The following is a 23,583-nucleotide window of genomic DNA, read 5'->3' as shown; positions in this document are numbered from 1 at the left end:
GAGGAAGAGCCCCCCTGACACCATCAGCCATGGTATTCTCTGTGCTCATCCAAATGTGTTGCAGCGTCAACATCAGTCACTTCAAAGAGCTCTTTCATGTACCACATATTTTTTTATCTAGAAGGCCCGAGCAAAAGGCAGATCTGGCTGTGTCTGGCTTTATTCAGCTTGCCACTTGTGTGGCCCCTTGGAAAGGTCTCAGAAGAGTGAACAAACTTTCCACGTATTTTCAGCAAGGATGTGTAAGATATAAAGCCTTTTCTGTCTCCAGTTGTTAGCAATGAAAGGTAATCAATGACTTTGTGTTGCTCTAGGATGTGTTGGTCCTACTGAATGAAGGATTCTGCTCCCACCTACATTGCAGAGAAGTCCTGTTCCCTGGGTTAGACAGTGCCTGGAGATGGGCAGTTTCCATTCCTCTCTGCTGAGGCTCCCGCTCACATCTCAGGAGAGAGCCTGCTGACCATACTGGATCAGGCTGCTCTCATGGCGCCCGCCTCAGCAAGCAGCTGGGACCACGCCCAATTTCATCATATGGGGGATGCTCTAGGAAACCACCTATGGAGGACTCAGCTCTTCTGGGAACAGTGTTTCAATGAGGACAACCTGACCCAATTTCAGGAGCCTATGTGCAGGGAAGCCTGGCAAGGTGCGATACCTGTCCCACTGGCTCACCCTTCCCAGCTGTGTGGGTGCTCATGGAGCAAGGGATGCTGCTCTTTGACCCTTCTGACACCAGATGAAACAGCTGTGATTCTACGTGTTCCAGATGGAATTGGCTCATAGGAACCTGCCTGTACCCCACAGAAAATCCTGTTGTCAGATCCTTACTGTTGCCACATTGTGTTTGACAATGTTCAATTGTCTTTTCTGCGGGTCCTTGTAGGTCTTTTCTGTACAGTTCTTACTAACTTCAGGCAACAGGAACTAACTTCAAGACCTTAATCCGTCACTATTGGCTTCTTCTGTCATCTAGTTCACTGTCTGAAGGAGCCCTTGCACTCTGCTAAAACCAGAGAAAACCCACCAGAAACAGACATCTGATTTGGAGAGTTAGGTGCCTGAAGTCAGATCGCTTAGTCTCCTGCAAGCAGGATGTCTGATTGAAGATAATAGCTCACATTTTTAGGAATCTTCTGATGAAGTCATGAGACCTGATGGCATTGCTTAGCATTCTAGTGGCACCTAAAGCAACAGTTGTTCTTAGTGATTTATGTAGATGCAAATATTCTGGCAGGTTCTCTGCTCTTGTATCTCTGCAGGGAGAGACAAGCCAGATACTGCACTCTCTTGTTAACCAGAAGCCAGAAGAGAAGGGAAGGCACATACCAGAATTGCTGCATATACCTTTGTTGGCCAAACAAGTTATGCAGCCAACAGCCTATTCCATGCAGCAACCATGGTTTTATACTGCTTTTACAGCCAAATGAGGATGGGAAGGTATGTAGCAGGAGGTTGTATTTTTCACTCTTGATTCTTATTAGAAGGTTTGAAGTGGGTTTTTTATATGTTCAAAGAACAGAGGCCAAGTCTCTTCATGTTTGTAATTACCTGGGTACAACTAGCAGGAAAGTTTGTTTTTCTCAACTAGAAAGCAATTGTCTGTAGCCAGTCACTTATAAAAGACTTTCAGGATAGTTTTATCCATTTCTCTGTTCTTTGTATACTAAGCAGAAAGTAGAAACCAATTCCCTAGACGGTATAATACTGTCTGCTGCCATAGACTGTTGTGTACTTACCATAAACATTGATTTCCTTTGGACCCAAAGATATTGCCTTTTTTTTTTTTTTGATGAATTGAATGTGACTGCATATTTCTAAAATACACAAAGGTGGAACAACCACAAAAGTATAATTAATGAATTGTTCTGGCCATATTTACTACAGAAGTTACCAGTGCCTTGGCTGGAAAACATATCCATTCGGGTCTAGGCCAAGTGCATGCCAACATGTAGTATATTTTCATTAAGTAACACGATAGTAATGTTTTTAGGAATCACTTGCGTTCTTCCAGTCTGCCTGCCAGAAGTGTTGCCCAAACCCGTTCCCTATTTAATCGTGAAGGAATGCTGTTCAAAAGATTTGGGGTCAGAAGTGCTTAATAAATCAATCCAGATACACTCCTAATGAGTGGTGAATTAAACAGCATTTGTTTTAAGATCAGAGGTCCTCTTGGGAGATTATTTTTTATTGCAAGCAGAATTGTTCACTTCCAGGTATCAAGGAGCTGTGAATTAAGGCCTGTTAGGAAGAATCTTAGTCTTCTTCACTGAAAGCATGTGATTATGTCCAGACAACAATAATAAATAGGTGAGAGTCATGTCCTCCACTGGAATACCCTGTTTCCTGACTTTAGGAGAAAGAAAAATTTTGTAGCTTCAGGTGGGATGAAGTTATTCTGCATTTGTATCTCCAGGTTCTTATCTTGCAGACCACAGCACAAGGATTTAGAACAAGGAGTGTGAAGAAAATAGAGGAGGTGGAAAGGAGGTGTTTGGAGTCCACACTGACTAGCAGAAATGGCAGCTCACTGACTCCTTAGAGCAGTCTCTGCAGGGCTGGGCAGAGGAGATTTTTCCTTCTGTTGGGGAAGGAAGGCTAGAAAAACCAAGGCTTGTTGCCACCTCGGAGGACGATGTGCAAAATTTCAGGCAACATCTTTGAAATGGAAAGGATGTAGCTTGCTTGTAATGTCTTGTTTATTTCTAGCCTTCTATGCTTTTAAAAACTGGTGTTTTTTCAGAGCATTAGAAATTAATAATTCGACCTTTCCGTCACTTTCACTTCCCATCCTCACTCTTCTCTGAGCAGGCCAGCAGGCTCACTTGTGCAGTAAGTGAATATCCCCATGCAGCCTAAGTGGTGTCATGAGGAATAAGTGAGAGTCCCTGAACAAGCAGCAGAGGATCAGGTCCCACATCAATTGCTAGGGAGCCACAGTCCATGGTAGGAGAAATTAAGAAACCCGTGCATACAAAAGGACCTGACCATCCATCATCATTCTATATTACCAGGAAAAGTGTAGCCAATTCCCTGTGGTGATCAGAGAAACACAATTAGGTCCTTTCTGTTTGCGCATTATTATGTTTTTGTCACACATTGCTCACTTTGCATCACATCATTTCATTTAATTTTAGTTTAAACAGATAATCTGCCATTCTATTTCCTAATCATAGTTCTACATTTGGATAGAAATACCCTACAACACAGTAGTGTAATACACAATCAAGAAAGGGGGAGCACATGGATGAAGTGACTTCCAGGTCAAGGATGTGGGTGCAGGAATTTGAAATATCCTCATGAGGAACAAGAGCTTTGAAACTACAGTTTCCACAGAATATTTAGCAATTCATGCTCTGGGACTCAAAAAGAGATTTTTTTTAAAAAATGTAGCTCAAAACTTGGCATTTTGTTTCTGTGGGAAATCCTGACATTTTCAGACAGTTTTTGTTCTGAATTGGAACAGGGCCTGAAAAAGTTTTACTTTTCCTGTGGAAATGAAATTCTGAAAATATTTTGTTCTAGGAAGCTAAAAAAATTGTTTTTCATCTTTTCTAAAATCAGATGCAGCCCACAGACTGGGGGGGAGGGGTTCTTCTCAGGTGGCTGCAAAGTCTGAAGTGCAGTGATGTCAGAGGTGACTCTGCAGCATTCCCTGGACTGCTTATGTGATGTGTGGCATATAAACCCCTTAGTCCCATTCTTTCTTGGCCCTCCAGACCAGCCATGTCCCCTGCTGTGCTGCAGAGCCTGGGAGCTGCAGCTCCTGGTCCGGAGATGTGCTGTCTGTCAGCTGCTGCCAGGGGACAGCAGCTTGATCCTGCAAGACTGACAAGAAAGCTCCAGCTTCGGTATGGCAAAAATTTCCAGAATCAAAAATGTTTTCATGAAATATTTTGGGTTTGACATATTAATCAATCACCGGTTCCTGAGTAGTTAGGAACCATGTAGGTTTCGTGGGCAGTGAAGCACATTATGGGTCTTGGACAGTCGTAGACGTTCTTATATAAGTCACCAGTGGGAGAAGGGGGATGTATCAAAGAGACTAATCTCTGCAGGAAGTAAGAATGATCTTCAAAAGTCCTGAGATGACCATATGGATATATACAAGCCCAGGGAATGTCACTGATGGAAGTATGAGTGTGCAACTTGTATGCAAAAGGAGAAGGGCTGAAGAGGTAAAACAGTCTGGGGTAGGCACATTAGAGTTTAGGTTATATATGTTGGTTATCCATTTACATCTTTTCAATGGTTTAGATCTCATCTCTTTTTGAAAATGAGGTTTGGACTCATAAGTTATCTGGGCACTTTTAATAGTTTTACCTCAAATTAGTAACTCTTCCAGGAGTAACTTCAGTACTTGCATGTTCCCTGTTTTATAGTGGATATTATTTATCCCCACATATGTCAGTTCAGAAGGACAGTTCAGGAAAAGGTATGGCTTATTATACAGCAGTGATGGATGGTTCCTTTATAGAAACCACTTGCATCGGGGAGAACAACTGTTGTGTATTAAATACGTTCCCTGTATTATGCATAGAGTCCATACCTGTCATTGAAGTAAAAATCCAAAGAAAGAGAGAAAGAGCAAGAAACCTTATGAAATTGCTTGAAATATCCAAATAAATATCAAAGAATACACCATGATTTTTGTTATTACAATGAGCATCTATGGAAGCCATGATGATGCAGAGCTTGAGAAACTTGGCAAATGAGTTGGTGTCCCTGGGACTTTTTGTTCCTGTACTGAAGAAGGATGAAAACTCTGCATATTGAGGGTTTAGTTGCTCATAAAGCATTAATAGCTGGAGAGGTGCCAAATCATTATTACTTTTTCTGGGAGTGTATTAGGTATTATTTAACAAGATAAGATTTTTTTCCATACGTCCATTCCAGTTCAGTATTGGAAGAGGAAACACATACCTAGGGGATTACAGGCCCAGAAAACACCTTCTCCAGGAAAACAAGCTGAGTGAATCACTTCAGACAAAAGTGTGTTGAAATGTTAAACAAGTGCTCTCTTGATTCGATGTTCTTGTTAATTATAAAAAAAATTAACACCTCTATGAACATGCAGACAAGTTAAGACTGATATTATTTTATAGAATTAGTATTTTATAACCTCAAACTATCCTGAAAACATATAGGGAAAAAATTAGTCCTGTGTTATTCAGAATCAGAACTGTCTTAGCTTTGTGGTTTCTGCTAAAGCCAGCTAACAGGGACACATCTTAGTAGATCTCTGGCTAGCAGAGTTATTTTCAAACCTGGGACCAGATTGCATTTCTCTGGACAGGTCTTGAACTGCAGAGATGGCATAGTTTGGTCATACCTTCAGAATAAGGCTCATCCCAATGTGGAGATTCCCTAGAGACACTCCAAGGCATAGGAGCATGTAGTTTACAATGCAAGTGAGCTTAGACAATCACATAGGCTCTCTGCAGTGTTCCTCTTTTAGTTGTTTATAATTGTTACCAGGGTCCTTCACATGGTGAATCTCTTCCCTGAATTCAGTGTACCCACAAAGTGGAGGGCAGTGGGAGATTCTTTGTTGCCTTCCCTTCTCCCATGGTCTCTCTGATAGCATATATGTGTGTATATATATATTTACATACATATGCTCAAACTGGAGGCTGGGAGATTTAAAAGGGCAAGAGCTCAAACTTTTGTCTGTTGACAGGACAGACCCCTGCCAGTGGCAGAGGAGCACAGGAGTCCAACTGCTCAGGCTGGGATTTCTTTGCTAATTACAATCAAGTTTGGGAATTTTTCTTTTAAAAAATCTTGCATTTAAAAGTTGGGAGAAATGGAGTGCTTGTGTCCCAGAAACCCCAGGGGCCAGCGGAGGTGAGAAGAGTAAGATTTGGGCTCAGTGACCATGAGGAAAGTTTCTGGGAAGGAATATCTGACCAACCAGGTATGTCTCTAAGAGCCGCTTGTGTTTCTGCTCCTTATTTAAAAAAACTGGAATACTTTGGGGAAGTTTTGGACAGTGAAGGGGTGGTGGAGAAGAAGTTGTGGAGAAAGAGCAAGTGGCAGCAAGTATCTGGCAGGATAGTATTAGGCTGAATCTAATAAAAATAGCAACATAGATATCTCAGGCCTTTCTGCCAAGCCATAAGGGTGTGAGTACTTTTCTTGGAATATACTGTAATCTTCCCTGAATCCACATGCATTTCAGGTGCAGGAGAGCAACTTTCTCCATAGTTTTCTCTGAGTCTGGGCAGATTCACCACATTTTCCAAGCTGATGCTTAATTGTTTTTCCCTTCTCTGTTTCAGCTCTTCTAGTAAAGCTCTTTTATTTAAGCCTGGGTAAACTCTGATAAGTAGAGAGGTTAATCCTTCCTGCTGCTTGACATGGGGCATTCAGTTCTTGGGTCTCTGGACAGCAAGTTTAAGTTGGTGACACTGAAATTTTGCCGCAGAAAATCAAACCCAGCCCATCAGACTGACAGTAAATAATTATCAAAGGGTTGCATGAATATTCAAGCATGTATGGGCATCTTTAGCATGTAGTCCTTTAATCCAGGGGAATAAACCAACAATATCACAACTACAGTACATAAATGGGTATGCTTTGGTCTACATACACTTGTAGGGTATGTACAGGCATGTATTTAAAGAGAGAAAGAGGGAGAGGGCAAGTGTAAACACACCTGTGGAAAGCCAAATAAGGCAAGATAAGAAATACAAAAGCCCCATTATACAGGCTCATGATGGCTGGTGGCACAACAATCACATCCCTGCCAAGGCTCCTGGAGGGGGGACTTGCAGGCAGCTTCAGCAATGGGACTGGCCTTCAGACTTCCGCTAAAAGTCATGCCCCCAAGAAGACACTGGAATGTGAAGAAGTCATTGCTGCCAGCAAAAAACACCCGTCCCTTGGCAGAGTGCAGGGCACTAATGTAACAAGGCACCTTCCCAAGTAGCCACAGATGGTTGCCAGCCCTTTTCAGCCCTCCTTCCCCTGCTTCACCTCCCTCAGGAATCACCTCTGCTGCCACTTGGCTGCAGGTTAAATTGGGCAGCACAGACTTCAGCCACTCAGTTGGCCCTATATGGCTCTGATTTTCAATTCTGTACAAGCAACAACCACCAGCCCTGGAAAACAATTAGAAAGTCTGTCAAATGCTGCCAGTTACAAGGCAGCGTTCTGTGGAGTGCATGGCCTGGTACTGATCACTGTGGGCTTTAAGCACAGCCTTTACTTCTTTTGCTTGAATTACAGGGCCCTGAAAGCATCTTGTGTTTTCAGTTGTGATTGTCATCACACTTCAATGCAGCATGTGCCATGGCATGTGTGTGAACACAGCTGGATTTCTATACAAAACGATAGATATTTTCTTTATAGGCATGTGAATACAGTCCCCACAATCTGCCAACAGCAAAATATGTTGGGCTACCGTTTCTAGTGGAGGATCAAAGAGTATATTTAAATGTTTCTAATTCAATATCCAAGTAACTACAGAAAGTCACAGGCAGTGAGGGTGGCAAGGGAGTGGAAGAAAGGAGGTATTAGAAGAACACGTTTGCTGGATGCACATGTGCAAATTTGGATGGATGTGTTAGCCTGCCAGGTGAGGGACATACTCTTGGAGTACTGTGCCCAGAGGGGGTGTTCCCACTGCCCAGGCTAACCCCCTATTCCTGCTACATGCCTTGGGGCTTAGCCACAGACATGGACAGGATGCCTCATGCTACATACAGGAGAGCCCATGCCACCTGGCTGGGGAGCAGCAGGGGTCCTGGGAAAGGGCAATTGAGCACATCATCTTTGAAGTCCACCCACAGCACTCACCCGCAGGGAGGGTGGGCAACACCTGAACCTGCTGCACCTCCTCCTGCCCCCACACAAGTGAGGGCAGGTTTTTCCATGTGATGTCCTGACTTCCCATTCCTGCCATGACTGGGGACTGGTTTGGACTGAGACAATGAAAGAGAAGCATACTTCTGGTCATCTGGAGTGCATCGCCTCTCCTTCTTGCTCCATGGTTTCTCTCCAGGCAATGAAAAAGGTATGGCAGAAGCCAGGAAAACCCAAGGTACATGAGCAAGCAGCCACTTAGGGGAGAGATGCTGGAAGCTTTTGTCTGCTCATCTTACAGTTTTTCCTATTTATGGCTTTGTAGCAGGAGAGAGAAGATCTGCACCCTTTCAAGTAAACAACAACAGAAAAAGCACCTGAAAGCAATTACTGGAGCAGATAAAAAAAGCATTACAGAGAACAGCCTGGAAACAGTTCCATCTCCTCCCCTGCCCCAGCAAGAATGTCACAATGGGAGGTAATAATGCTGAAAATGACCTGTTTGTTGTGTTCTTTTAATGTCATCCTATCACTTGTATAAAATAAAGCATGTGTAATGACTAACACCTTGACTGACTTGTTTATTTTTCATAATACAAGAAAGAATATATAAATATGAGTGAATGCTACAGCAAAATCTACAGTATATGTTTATCGATACTTACTGGTATAACTTACCTAATCAAGGTCCCCAAATTTTAGTATATCAGAGTGGCACATTTAAAGTCCTGACCCCATGCTGGAAAAGCCACATAGACCCCAGCTCCAGCTGCAGGTGTGCTGCAGAAGGGAACTTCTCTTGCTGAGTTATGGCAGGTGCAGGTGCTGACTTGGCATCTTCACGGCACAAAGTTGTTGCAGAGTGGGAGTCACCACCAAAGCTGGAACAGATGGTCTAGTGTGGGGACACCCGCAGAGTAGCTCTCTGAGCCATGGCTGGGTTTATCCTTGCTGGTGGCTGTCAGCCCATCATGGATGTGGCTGTTCCCCAGCAGGGCAACTCACCTCTGGTGTTCTTGAAAAGATTTAATGTGCTATCTATCCCCAGTTTAGCTGAAGACACAGCACCTGCCTTAATTTGAATTTTTCTTGGTTTTACCGGACTCATGCTATGCCTATAATGTTCTTTAAAAAGTTGTCTTCTTTTTGATGAATATGTGCAGTAGCAATTTACCAGATCAGAAAGGATATACTTTCTCCTTTCTTTAATATGTTTTAAAACCAAAATGTATCTCTTCTGTTCTAGGGTTAACCTAAGAATCCCAATCTTATGTAATAACCCTGTTGCCTGGTAATAATGCAGAACAATGGACAGTGGTATGGAATAAATCTTTATATACAGGGGTTTAGCCTGGTTTCATTTCTGGTCAAAATACAGGACTGTAACAATTATCAAAACTTTAACCACTTCTCCACAATCTGTAGATTTTACTTTGGTCTAGGATACTGTACGCCTATCTGGGAAGTTGCAGCTAGCTACAGAACCTGTCAGTTTGAATTCCAGCAAACAAGTTGTACCAAATTTATGGTGTCCTGGTAAATGACTCTTTTTGTAGAATAGGGTATTAATATGAGCCAAAAGCTCAAATTCACCTGTCATGTCCAGGTAATAGAACTTATCTAGAAGCTAGAAGGAGAGTGAGAAGGTGATCAGTCACCCAAATATTGGGTAGGAGATACCTTTTCATGTCCTGTTCATTCTGACTTACTAATAATTTGAATTAAAACATCAGAAATACATCAAATTGATACTGAAGAGCTGGTGGCTGTCTGTAGGTGACAGTGAGCAGCTAGTTGTTTTGAAAGCAGTGTGTTTGAACACTGATACAGCCTCCTTTCTCTGGACTGTAAGTACAGATGGAGTCCCTAGACAAGCCTGAGGACCTGTGCTACCCACACGGGCAGAGTGTGCTGCAACCATGGCATGGACTGGTGAAAAAGTGGAGGATATCTTATAGTCAGGATGGGATGAATCGAATTCATCCAGATAGTTGGCTGCTTAACTGCACTCAAGCCAGTGTCAATTAAAATACAACCAAAATATTTTCAGCAATCTGGGCTTGAGGATGTGGGCTCCTTCAGAAGTAGAATCATAGAATCATGGATCATTTAGGTTGGAAGAGATTTTTAAGGTCATCTAGGCCAGCCCTTAACCCAGTACTGCTAAGTCCTCACTAAACTGTGTCCCTAAGTTACACATCTGCAGAGCTTTTAAATACCTCCAGGAAGGTGTGAGAGCCGGTCTTCCACAAAGTTTCAATGATCTCTCCCTCTTTCTCCTTCCCTCTTTTTGCTCGGTCTGCTTCTATTTCTTCGCTCCTTTCTTGATGCTTTGGGTGGCTTGGAGCTGTAGGGATTTGATGTTGATTTAAGTGGTGTGGATTTATTCAATTCTGACTTAAGTGTTGTGGATTAATAGTGTATGTGCTGAGTTGGTATTGTAGTGGAACATTTTGTCTAGCTTGTGTAGTGTCCTTTTGAACTTTGGCCCAAGTTTCCTTATTTTCTCCCCTAAATTAATAAAGAAACCTCTTGGGAACAAGCCAGTGGCTTATTCTCTTGACACTATCTCGAGGTACTAAAGAACTCTATATTTTAAATTAAAACTCCTAGCTGAGTCTGTGAGCTGACACCTCCTGGGCCTGGAGTCTTATACCCTGGGCCATCCATGGCAAAGGACCATTGGTGAAGGTGATGCTGCCCTGGGTTGGACCCATGGCTTCTGTTTCTGCTTTTGTTTCCCCACCCACTGGCAATGGAAAACTGCTCAACAATCACATCTACTTTCCTGATTTGTTTTGTTGTCACTGGTAAAGAAACAGTAAAATCAGCTGTGGTTAAATAAAATTTTATCTTAGTGGCACAGAGAGGGATTGTATTCATGATTCATTAGCAGAGGTTGATTGATTAAAAAGAATTAATTAGTTTTCTTTGTCCCACTGCACTGCTGACACGCCAAAGAGAAGATTTGCAGGAGACATTTCGCTGTCAGGTTTTTTCCCTTAGAGGTGTTGAAGAAAGGCCTGATACCACACCAGGAAGGAGACTGGGAACAGATGTGCAAGATGTGTGTGAGCTTGTGAGATGTGTGTGTGGGTGCAAGGCATGTACACATAAGAATGTGAGATGCACTTGTCTGCAAGAGGCATATGAGCATGAATGCACTGCAGTAGGGAGGGTTGCAGTGGGGCAGGTGGCCACAGCCAGGGCCCAGGCTCAGGGCTGTGACTGGGGGCATGGGGAGGCCAAGCTGTCCCTTGATGCAGAAAAAGCACTTCCAGAGGCAGTGCTGCCATTCATGCCCTCTCCTCCACATCTCACAGCTTCTCGCGGCTGATTTTCATCTCGTGTTTCAGCTGGAGTCCTGGGAGTCACCTTTTTAAAGATGCACAGTGATGAATCAGTTGTAAATTAAGCACCGGCTTAGGATATGATCATAAGGACTAAATAAATTACTTCTCAGTCGATTCTCTGAAAGTAAATTAGTTAGTTACTTTAGGATATTTTAAACTAAGTCTTTATTGGTTAATGACCAGATTTGGTTTGCTCCAGTCATCATCAATTGCTGGAATAAGAAAAAACCCACAAACCTTCAAACATATGAGTCATGAGAAGAGCTGGGATATATCACTAACACGTAGTTGACAATATTTCCTGCATCGGTTCACAAGCCGCCAGGATGTCCCTGGTGAACTATACACAGCCCATCGGGCTCTCAGGGGGCATGTGTGTGCTGTCAGTCATTGGCAGCATAGCAGGGAAACCAACAATGAAATAAAGGCCTCGACGCACCCAGTGGAGCTTGCGGGATGCTGAAAAATTACATGAACAGCTGAAATCCTGCTGCTGAGCAGATGATCCAGAAATTAAATAAGGTACTGGGATGCAGAAGGCTGGCTGTTTTTTGTATGAAATCCTGTGCTAGCCCCTGGAAAGACCCCTGCATCCTACAGAAAGGGCAGGTTTGGTAAGAGAAGAAACTGTGGGTTTATGTCAGCATTTGAGATTTATAAACAGGGATTTAGGAGAGAAAAATTCAGACTCCACTTAAATACTTTGAACTAGAACAGATTTTTGGAGAGAGAGAAAAAGAAAGAATATGGGAAAAGTTGAACGCTTTAATAGTACTACAATAAGTTTGTAGTGAACTGCTTGTGTCCACTTTTTTAAAAGCTACTATTTGCAAAGGTAAGTTTGTTTTCCTACAGTAATACACAGTGAACACACAACATTCCACAGGTTACCTGTTGACTCATAAATAGTAGAAGTTAAGTGCCATTGGAAAAGACGTATATTTACTTTTTTTTGAATGTTGTTTTAGCAGAACAAAAATTGCGAGGAGGAAAGTTTGACTTATGATTGATTATGGCAAACCACTTGCCAGTCCAATAACATTAGCCTCTGCATACCCCTGGTGCTTTGCAAGAGTTTCTGTCTTGTTGTGTCCGGAATTAACCATGCGTGGACTCCTTGACCCAGACGCCTTCCAGGATGCCCTTGGATCTCGTGACAATGAACAACTGTGCTGCATCATGGGAGCTAACCCCTCTGAGGAGACTTACTAGAAAGCAGATCCTTTTTTGTGATATTCTTCTGTTAAGAGAATCAGGATTGCATCTCCTGTGTAACTCAAAGAAATACCGGGGGAAAGTCTCACCATTTTTCTCCTAGAAGATACAATAAATGAAATTGGTTAATAAGATTTTAGAATATTCATAACAGTTATCCCACATAGTTCCTTCAAGTTGCTTTAGTACACACATTAATGTTAACAGAGACCATGGGATTTGTTTTCTTTCTGGGAATATATTGTATACTTCCCCTCCAAGACTCTTGTCCTTCTCTTCAGTAAGGTACCTACACATGTTTCTGCTGATGGGGAGCTTAAAAAACACTTGATTGTAGTCCCAAGCCTTTAAAACCCAGAGAGTGAACATGACCACACCAGTACCAAGTGTGCCCGACATGGAAGCCTGCAATTGTTTGACTCCATTGCAAACCAAATCTTATTCACAGAAATGTTCATGAGAAAGTGAACAGGAAAGTTCACTCATCCACACCTTTTAAATGAAGACTGACAGCAGATATGAAACTAGCTTTTGTTTCCAATTTCATTCCATATGGTTCTGGAGTGGTTGCAGAATCAAGCTATTTGTATCCAAAAGGAAACATTCTTTCTGTAGATATGAAACATCCAAGGATTTGCAAAACTTAGATTTTAAAATAAGTGAGTAATTCTGGTTTTACTACCTTTTCAACTGTCCTGGAAGTATAGACCATGCTGCACTAATGAGTTCCATTTCAGGAGTCTTTTTTGTTTTGAAAAGCAGATGCAGAAGTTCAAAGTATAGCCTTTTCAGATAAGAGAAGGAAGCATGCTCTTATGCACACAAATATAACTTTCAGTCAATAATTTGCATATGGATGCTTTGCATGCATAATTACATGCCTGTGTCATCACTGGTGTATTTGATGTTGGATATTCAGTACTTAGTTGCCACCCAAATGCATTTAGCTTTGCACTGTATCCTTATTTTCAACCTCATCCTAATTGGAATCCTATGAATATTATTGTTAAAAAATTTATTATATTAAACAAACTGTTGTACTCTCAAGGAAAACACAGTTGGCTCAGGTTTGAGACATTTGGTTCTGCAGAGATAATGAGAACAGTTCTATCTAAATTCAATTGGATTAAGATAAAGATCTGTCAGTAAATTGAATGCAGCATCCAAGATGAGAGCTCTGACAAGAAAATTTATACAATTTCATGAAATTTGCAATTTAATGGAAAGGAAAAGCTATTCACAATTTAGCATGAAGGGGGGAGAGCTCTTTACCTCAGCCACACTCTGCCTAGACCATGCTTCCAGCCTCTGTGCTTCTCTTACCACGTCATTTCCCCCCCCTCCCCTGCCCACCTTTCTTTCTTCCTCCACTGTTTCTCTAGCTGGGGGCTGGAGGGAACTTTCAAACCCTTCTGTCTCACCTGAAAGTTCATCTTGAGGCTTTTTGTGATGGGAGAAGGAGTGTGAGAAACATGAGTGGTGGGAACTGTCAACCATGCTGAGGGTCTTGGGCATCCCAGGGAAGATGCAGAATGAGGAGAAATGCACCTATGCAAGATACTGTGAAGCTGCTCCCAGTCCTTGGGGACACACAGAGAGGCTGTGTGGGCCTGCTCAGGGTGAGACATGGAGTGGGAAACACTGAGATGTTTCTCTTTCTGCATCTCTTTCTGCACAGAGAGTCAAGAAAGAAGTGAAGAACATACAAGGTGATGACTGTCAACACAATGAGAGAAAGGATGTTGGAAATATGCTACCACAGCAGTACCTCGGATGAGCAGCCAGACCTGGAGTTCATATCAGATGGTGGCTTTCATGGCAGATATGTGGGGTGTTAGGAGCCAGCTGCGGCATCACATTGCACTGATGGAGTGAGCAGTGAGTGGCACAGAGGGGAAAACACAGCAGTGCCAGAGGCTGGTGCCAGCTCCAGAAGGACCTTTCTGTTATCACCCTCAGTCAGTCAGGACTGACTACACCATGTGAAAACGTGGAAGAATGGTATCTGCTCCTCTGTCACATATACCAGATCTAGCTCAGACAGACCTCTGGGTGGCTGTGAGAAGCAACCCTGCGAAAGATACAGGTATTGCTGTTGCTGCAGTTTCTGAGCCTAGACCTATACCAGCCTCATTCCCCTGGCTAAGTGTGGACCTCTGAAGAGTTTCATGAACCTTTCCATGAAGAAGGTCCCTTCAGCACTTTGCTGAAGCAGATAACAGCGTCTGGAAAGACCTTCATTATCTCTTGTGCCATCTGGAGGCCAGGGCTCCCTTCCTGCCTGGCCTCTGAACTGTACTTGGCACTGTCTACTCACAGCCATGTCCGCCATCTCCTGCCTCACAAATCCCTCACTCAAAATTACCACCACGATTACCACCACGTTTGCTTTCTTCACTTTTTTCTTTTCTTTTGAAAAGTGAGGTGACATAAATTCACTCTCATAATATGCGTCAAGTGAAAACCATCTGTTACAAGGCACTCCTTTCACATGAGAGATAGGCATAATTTTGACACAAGGTAAAATGAAACCCATGGGAGAGGGAGACACTCATTCCCCTCCCAGCCCCCTCCTCTTCTCGCAGAAGGACTGACACGCTTCAAAGCCAAGGGCTAGTTGATGTGGAGCCTGTGTATTGGTGCTCTGAGGACAGCAAGAGGTCATTTTTACTTGTGAGCAGACAAACATATCCTGTGTCCAAAAATGGCTTCAACTGGTAGGGTGTGTACAACGCTGAGAAGAGCCTGGAAACCAGGGCCCTGCCTGCCCCTGGCCCTGCTCCTGGTGAAGGTGATATGGGGCCTGTCTCCTCTCTCTGCTGACACAGCATGGCCTCCTGAGAAAACATGCCTTGGGCAGTCAGAGCTCCACTTCCCAGGTTTGCTGAACCACAGCTCCCTTGAACTGTGGATCTGTTGGAGTGGGCCCAGAAGAGGGCCATGAAGATGATCAGAGGCTGGAGCATCTCTCCTCAAAAGACAGACTGAGAGAGTTGGGGTTGTTCAGCCTGGAGAAGAGAAGAGTCTGGGAAGATCTCCCTACAAGGGAGCTGAAGAGGGACTTTTTATGAAGGCATATAGTGATAGGATAAGGGGGAATGGCTTCAAACTGAAAGTAGGTAGATGTAGATTAGATATTAGGAAGATATTCTTTACTGTGAGGGTGGTGAGACACTGGAACAGGTTGCTCAGAGAAGTTGTGGATGCCCCATCCTTGGAAATGTTCAAGGCCAGGTTGGATAGGGCTTTGAGCAACCTGATGGAAGGTGTCCCTGCCAATGGCAAGAGAATTAGAATTAGACCATCTCTAAGGTCCCTGCCAACCCCAAATATTCCATGATTCTCTGACCAGCTGCAGCGAAGACATGTACACAGAGAGCCTCCAGCAAATAGTCTGAGCAAAAGGCCTCAGGGGAATTGTTTTGCATAACTTCAGAAAGCAGGTACCAGGCCATCTTCCAGTCACAGAAGCTCACTAGACAAAACAGTGCAAAGAAACCCCTTCCCCTTTTTCTGCCTCTCATCCAGAACCTCAGCAATCTCTAGGCCATGATGAAATTCTGACTGTGTCCTAAGTCAGTAGGTGAGCCATGAGCTTCAGTGGGACCAGGATTCCACCGAGGCACTGGATGGTGGCTCCTCATGGTGTACATTGCTTATGGCACACAGGACAGAAATGACAAAGATAACACAGATTTGAGTCATGCACGCTGCTAATATCACCAAATACAAATAACATCATGCACCAGTACAGGCTGGGGGATGACCTGCTCTGTGGAGAAAGACCTGGAGGTCCTGGTGGACATGAACAAGCTGTCCATGAACCAGCAGTGTGCCCTTGTGGCCAAGTAAGACAATGGTATCCTGGGCTGCATTAGGAAGAGCATCGCCAGAAAGTCAAGGATGTGATCTCATCCCTCTACTCAGCCCTAGTGAGGCCGCATCTGGAGTGCTGTGTCCAGCTCTGTGCTCCTCAGTACAAGACATGGAGATCCTGGAGTGGGTCCAGCAGAGGGCTGCAAAGATGATTAGGGGACTGTAGCATCTCTCTTACAAGGGTGAGGGAGTTGGACCTGTTCAGCCTCGAAAGGAGATGACTGAGAGGGGACCTCTCTCTCTCTCTCTCTCCCCCCCTACGTATATATATATATATATATATATATGTATACACACACATATCTGAAGGAAGGATGTCAAGAGGATAGAGCCAGGCTCTCCTCAGCAGTGCCAGCAATAAGAGGCAATGGGCAGAAACTGATGCACAGGAAGTTCTACTTGAGGATGAGGAAGGAAGAACTTCTTTACTGTGTGGGGTGACTGCGCGCTGGAAGATTGCCCAGAGAGATTGTGGAGTCTCCCTCACTGGAGATATTCAAGTATTGTCTGGATACAATTCTGTGCAATGTGCTCTAGGATGACCCTGCTTGAGCAGGGAGGTTGGTTCCAGCTTTACCCATTTTGCAATTCTGTGATTCTGAGAGTGTCTCCTCAGGGAGTATTGTCATCTGCGCAGTTTGCTAATGCCCACAGCCACTGTCAGCACTCTTTACTTTTCATTATTACTTGCTGTGTTACTTTATTCCTGTAACACTGCTCCGTACAGAAATCTCCCTAATCTGTTTCAGGCAGGCAATGGGTACCAGCACCCTCTTGCATTGCTTCGTTGTGCTAGTTCCTGAGGATTACAAATGAGGGCCATCTGTAGTCCCTACTATTTGTGGAGATGAAAAGGAGCTTAACCTAATGTATTTTGGCAGAGTAATAGGGAAACATCAATCACGGTATGACATGTTAGTTCATATGCACCAATAGGCTCATGTTTGTAGCTTGACACATTAAGTGGATCTGTTTCTTTAAAGATGAGTCCATCACTTACAGACAGACATTTGGAGCTCTAGCATACAGGACACTTTTAAGAGATAGTTGATAAAGAGCTTGAAAATGTGAGTAGTGACATGAAGCTAAACTCTGGCTCATTTTCTTCAGATTCCCTATTAGTATGAGCCTCATAAAGTTGAAATTGGGGTCACTTGGACAGTTATTTTAGCTAAAACAGATGGAGTTGTGGTGGCTGCTTCTAAAGAAGCAACTTTTACTGTAAGTTACCACACACTGTTTCTGGAATAAATATATTTTCTTGTACTACATCATTTGGGACTGTGTAGTAATTACTGGACCAATACTGATTTTTTAATGCCAACCATGCCAGTAATTTCCTTTAAAAAAAACTATTCTGAGATAGTTCACAGCAGTGAAGAAAAAAAAGTATTTTCCTTTCAAATGCCAGAATCAAACAGTTTCTTAATTTATTACAAGAGCATAAAAATTGAGAATCCTCTGAATTACTGTTTTCTCCATGTAACAAAATATTCTGCATGAAGAGGGATTATTAGATCCCCTGAACTTCCCTTGTAAGTAGAGCACAGCTGTGTGAACAATTCACAATGTATAATTTATTGGATAAAGTTCAGCACTTTTTTGACTTGTGTACTCTTAAGGAGCAGTTCGGGACTTCTTTGTTATTGATTGTTATGCAAGAGTTTTCACTAACTTCTTCAGGAATACCATCCTCAAATGGTTCATAAAAATGTATTTCCATGACTTAAATTTCAAGCTCATTTTGTGTCAGGTCAGCAGCGCAACTCAGGTAAGGTGACTTCTGTCCCTTGAATTGACAACACATAAAATCACATATTAATTCCTGTTTTCTACTCTTGGACATGCAATTTCTAAAGAAGCAAAATACTCAGCATATATAGGAACTGATTATTTGGGGAGCAAAGCTGCTACTTGTTATCACTACTTTTATTTGTGTTTATTAGCCTACAGAGCAACCAGGCCTGGGGCCCCCATCCAGCAGATGCAAAGAGGAGGTGGAAGAAATCCATTTCCCAAAGACCTTCTGGCTGCAACAAGGGTTACGGGTGAGGAGGGAATGATAACAGAAAACATCTCGCTCAGTTATTATGGTTTTGAAAATGGTAGTGTAAGAAGGAGATAAGTTACAAAAGGGAAAGGGTGTATCAGAGGTAGAGGCATGGGGTAAGAGGACCAGATGTGGAGTGAAGCTAAGGTAAAGAGGTCAGAGTGAAAAGGAATGTATGATTTCTCTTCCCACCTAAGCATCAGCCATTACTTGCCAAAATTAGGCATGCAATGGGAGCTGCCTCTTTAAAGTCGCTTTCATCTGGAGATCAGGAAAGGGAAAAACCATCAGCTCCCAGCGCTGCCAGGAACAGCCCAGGCAGGTGCTGCAGGAAGTGCCCTACAGCTTTATTAATGCATCTCAGGCATGATTCAAAAAGCCTCGACCTTCATTACTCTTGCAGTTCCTTGAGCAAGGTATGCTGTTTGTACTGAATAGTGCCAAATCCTGCAATGAGAAAAAGATGTAGATTAGCCCAGAGAATTCAAGCTCACTTTGGTTTAAAGCAGAAATGAAAGGAGCCACATTTGTGACTGAAAATCAGTCAGCTCTTGATCACCTGGGAGCAGCGCATCCAGATTGGAGATTAGCTGTGCCCTGATGAAATATTCCCAGCCATATCCCCCACCGCTCCCCTCCTTGGTCTTCATTCTTCATCATAGCTTCATTTTTCAAATCTAAATATACTAAATATGTTCTTACGATCCAATTTACATATGTTCTGTATTAGTCTATTGAGAGTAACATTGAGAGCTGACTGGACACGGAAAAAATGCAGATTACTTCAGTGGACGGTACCAGTGACTTTTTTCCTCAGTGCATATGGAGGTAAAGGCTGGATTTAAACCACAACTGATTTTGATTAGATGGCTGAAAAGCAATGTGAGCATTTATTAGCCTTCCACATGTCCAAATGTCAGCTAAGAAATCACTTTTCATTGAGGCAGACTCACAGCACTGTGACTTCTGGGCCCACCATAGGAAAATGATGGGATGCACTTACAGTTCATTTCTTTGTGTTTTTCTTCCAAAGTCCTGTTGTAATGGGCATGTAGTACAAAGCAGGCAACTGCTAAGGTGCATCTGGTAGACCCAAGGGAGGTGATGCTGATGCTCTTTGAAGCTACCACAGGCAAATAACCCCCATGAGGAACCTCACCAGCTGAGTGAGTGACAATGATAGCAGTAATCATGTTGCTCTAACCAAGATGCTGAGTCAGGACAAGGGGCACAGCAGGAGTGAAAAAGACATAACCAGGTCCCTGTACCCACATCTGCACTCATGTGGAGCCTTGGTAAGGTTTAAGGGTGAGTGGTGTGGAGTGGCCTACTGAGGGCCAGCCTAGCAGTCAGCATAGGAAAGCTAGCCAAAAAAAGGAGACTGTGAAAAGGATTTGGAAAAGGAGGTACTGAAGGCCTGTTTTCAAGGCAAACCCAAACTGTTTTAAATCAACTGAGTCACAGTATTTTTATGTGGAACTTAATAAGACACCAGGTATGTAGCAAGAATATATTTTCCAGTGCAGTGATGTCAGGTCAATCACAAACCTATCAAAAAACATCAAACCTGATAACAGGAAGAAGCTGCTGTAGACCTTAGTAACATGGGTAAAGGACAAAATTATGGTAGTAGAATGTGTCTTTAATGGCCTATGAAAACACGTAGATTTTTAAAAACAGTGTTTTATTGGTTTTGCTGATGATCTGGAAGCACTCTCTGAGTTGGGCTGAGATTTTGTGATGGAGTTACTGCTGCTTGTTTGGGCTGTCATGGGGCTGAAATGTCAGAGATGAAGTGTGTCTGTTTCTTCTGCTCCTCTGTTGTGTCCTTGGAGCACAGTGCAGACACTGCAGTAAAAAGCTGCTGGTTATAAAAGGAGGTTATCTGCTGCACGAAACCAGGACCATGCACAATATACTTTCCAATTAGTTTATAAATATTTTTTTTTAAATGCCCCTGTTCTGTCCTATCGCCAGTCTTGCAAGGCTATCCTTCATTAGCATTGCGGGAATTATTAATAAGGTTAATATGATTGGCCTTTCAAGTGATTCTATGAAACTCATTTTCTGCTGCCCCCTTCCTCCTGCCTTATGTGCTCAGCTCTCCAGACAGGGCTGAAAAGGTTACCATACTGTAACCCGTGTAACCCATGGGCTGGCAGTTGAGGTTCCCACTCCCCTGCTTTTCCTCTTCTCTGATTGTGAGAGCAAGTTTTCAGTGTTGGACTGACACTGAATGCCGGACATCAATACCCTCACCATTTTTGTCATGTCTGATCCTGTACTAGCCCCAGGAGCTACATCACAAGGTACGAATGCCTGCTGTCTTTTTCAGACCATCAATTCTGATCAGCTCTGCAATATAGAAACATGGAAAATTAAATAAAATTTACAGAAGCTGGGATGTCTGCTGTATTTTGTCCCAGAACAGGTCTAAGCAACACAACTGAATGACTATGCATATGCTCCTGTCTTAATCCCTTCAGATGAGTTTTGAAGTGATATGATTTACCTGACATGTGCCACAAGCTAAGGTCAGTTACCTGCAGTTCAGCTGATCTATCCAAGTCACTTTCCTCCTGATATCAAAACTCTAAAAGCCTTTCAGCCCAGTGGAATAAATTCAGTGCCTGATCCATCAACGTTTTTTTCCTAGACAATCTGTCATGAGTGAGATAAGACTTAGCAAAGGAGAGACCAGAAGTGAGAAAGGAAGGAGAATGGCAAAAAGAGAAAGGTGCCATAAGAAGGAAAGGAGACCTTTCAGGAAAGAAGAAGATATATTCAAGTCGAAGGAAAATTTTAGCATGAGGACAAAGGGTTATTAATGGGTGATGAAATCTGGAAACAGGAAGAAAGAAAATCAGAACAGCAGAGAGATGAGGTTCTGAGTAGTTTTAGTGTAGGAGTAACAGGAGCAAATGACCTATCTTCTTTCTTTTTTTAAGGGCAGTTATTTTTTAAGAGGAAGAGGGGTTTAAGAGGGAGTTTAAGAAACTCTCTTTTCAGGAGTCTGATGCTTTATGAATGGTGCTTAATGGCAAGAAGGAAATAAGAGAAGAGCCAGAAGTAGGTAGTGGATATTGCTCTCTCAACCATAAACAGTTTTGAGGGCTACCCAGTGTTTAAAACACAACTGTTAATGACTGATTCTGTTATCTTTTAAAATGTATATTCTTTACCTGCAGGAGATTCTGCATCCACCAGAATCTCCTTTCCTTTTAGGCAGTAAATGATATGTTCCCAGAACAGCCTGTGTTAACAGTCTGTTTTAAAAATGAGAGGGCAGCAGTTGCTTTCACTCTGGACAGAAACCTACTGAAACAGGGGTTTCTTATTTCTAATCATAGATCAGCACAGTATCACTCACAGAGACAGGAATCTGAGAAATGCATAGCGCATACAATCCAATTTGGATCAAAATGTAAAGTGTCATGGGATGTGCTTAATGCTGTGACTTTGAGCAGATCTTGTACTTCACAAGAGGCAGAACCTCCTTATTTTCTTCGATTTTTTTTCCTTTCCTTTGTCCTATCAATGACAGTGGTGAAAACTTCTTCTTTTCTTCCTTTTTTTTTTTTTTCCCCTCAGATACAATTATGTCTTGAGTATTTTGCTGCTTCATGAGACCCGGTGCAATGGCTGGATGCGTGGCCATCCTGCATGGTCATGCCTTTGTCCCCTTCCCCAGGACAGCTCTCCTCTTGTCTGTCCTCCATCTCTGTCCCTGGAGGACAGTGGGAATGAAGCTTGCATCTGAAGAAAGGGTGATTTATGGAAAGATTACGATGAAACCCACACACAAAAAAAGCCAAACACAGACCTGAGAGAGGCAGGGTATGGTAAGCGCCCTTTGCCGGGCTCTGACCCGAAGCACTGCAGGCGAGACTGGGCAGAGGAGGTCCCAATGTGGGGCTATAGCCTCCCACCTCCCTGTGGTCTGCCTGCCCCTCACGGCTTGTCCCAAGTGCAGTCAGAGGTTACTGGATATGTCCAGCAAATGTCCACCAAGAGCAAGAGACAGGCTATGGCACTGCATGGTAAATAAGTGACATTGACTCAAAAGCAGTTGCACTCAGCTGTGTGTGCAGAGTCTTCCATCACGAGGCTGGGTCACGCACAGCTTCATAAGTGTGTACAGCAGTACACGGAGAATGGCAATGCTAATGCCAGCAGATGGGCTAATCTCCCACATTCCCCTTCCCCATTTACTCACGCTTGAAGTGAAGGGCTAGCTTGGATGGCAGCCTGCAAAGCCTCATAAATACATAAACACACCAAACACTTTAACTCAAACCACATCACATCCCAACAGATATTCCCCAGAGAAGTCCATGGGGAAGCGTTGTAGACTTGCATGAGTCACAATATTGCTTGCCCACAGGAGGAACTGGACATGAGTTTAATTCATGCAAATCTTAGGCTTCATCAGAGACACTTGTTATTATTTGGTTTCCATCTTTGAAATATACCAATTACACAAAGTTGTCACTGTAATGTTGTGTTTCTTCACTCTCATCCTTATCTTAGTGTGTGTCCCCTTTCTTGACAGCAAAATCTGTTTAAAAATCCAAGGGAATAAGTGTCTATAGGTGGGAGACTATTGAAATTACTTGAAACTTCTTTCTCATTATTTTTTCTGAAGGGAAAAAAGACAACAGCTTCCCCAAAAACTGGGAAAAATCAGACTTGTCAGTTTGACTTCACTGAAGGGGAAAGACTCAGAAACTCCTTTAAGGAATCAAATAGGGAACACTTGGAAAAGCAAAGCTGATTAAAGACAGCTAACATCAATTCAGGGAAAGGAGATCATGCCTAACTAATTCGTTGGAATTCTTTGAGGAAATTACTGCCCTGGTAAGGAAGGGGAAAGGATATTATAGACTCCGTTTTTCAGAAAGCATTTGACAACATTCTCCACTGTTGGTTAAAATGTCTAGGGTCTGAAGTCATGGAATAGAAGGACAATGAGCATATTGGACTGGAAACTGGCAAAAGAGAAGGAAAGAAAGGGTAACTATGAATGGGAGCCTTTCATTTTGAAGAGGGGGATGTAAGAAGGATCAGGGAAGAAACCACATTTGGAGTTTTAAAACAAGTCTTCTCAAGGTTAATGAAGATGCTCCTGAACTTTGGGAAATACAATTAATAACGAAGAACCATGCAGACAGATGGAGAAAGGAATGGTTTGTTTCACCACAGTATCTTAGAGAGCAGATAGAAAGAGGAACGCTTTCCTGACTGCTTTGCTAAAACAGATCTGACACAGCTTGAATGGTAATA

General features: G+C 42.9%; 1 protein-coding gene across 2 annotated transcripts in view; it reads left to right on the top strand.

Moving 5' to 3' along the window:
- Positions 1-8,370, top strand: part of MSRB3 (methionine sulfoxide reductase B3) — an 88,782-nt gene extending 80,412 nt beyond the window's left edge. The window contains exon 7 of one of the 2 annotated variants that reach the window (XM_027657091.1): positions 8,132-8,370. In XM_027657091.1, the coding sequence (XP_027512892.1) occupies positions 8,132-8,288 (157 nt within the window). In that variant the 3' untranslated portion in view covers positions 8,289-8,370. Of the gene's footprint in view, positions 1-876; positions 1,339-8,131 lie in introns of those variants that run through there. The other variant, XM_027657101.1, reaches the window with a different exon arrangement.
- Positions 8,371-23,583: the final 15,213 nt, after the last annotated feature.

This window comes from Corapipo altera, unplaced genomic scaffold (genome assembly GCF_003945725.1).
Source record: "Corapipo altera isolate COAL_440 unplaced genomic scaffold, ASM394572v1 1, whole genome shotgun sequence".
NCBI classification, from domain to species: domain Eukaryota; kingdom Metazoa; phylum Chordata; class Aves; order Passeriformes; family Pipridae; genus Corapipo; species Corapipo altera.
This window is presented reverse-complemented; position numbering and strand designations above follow the sequence as displayed.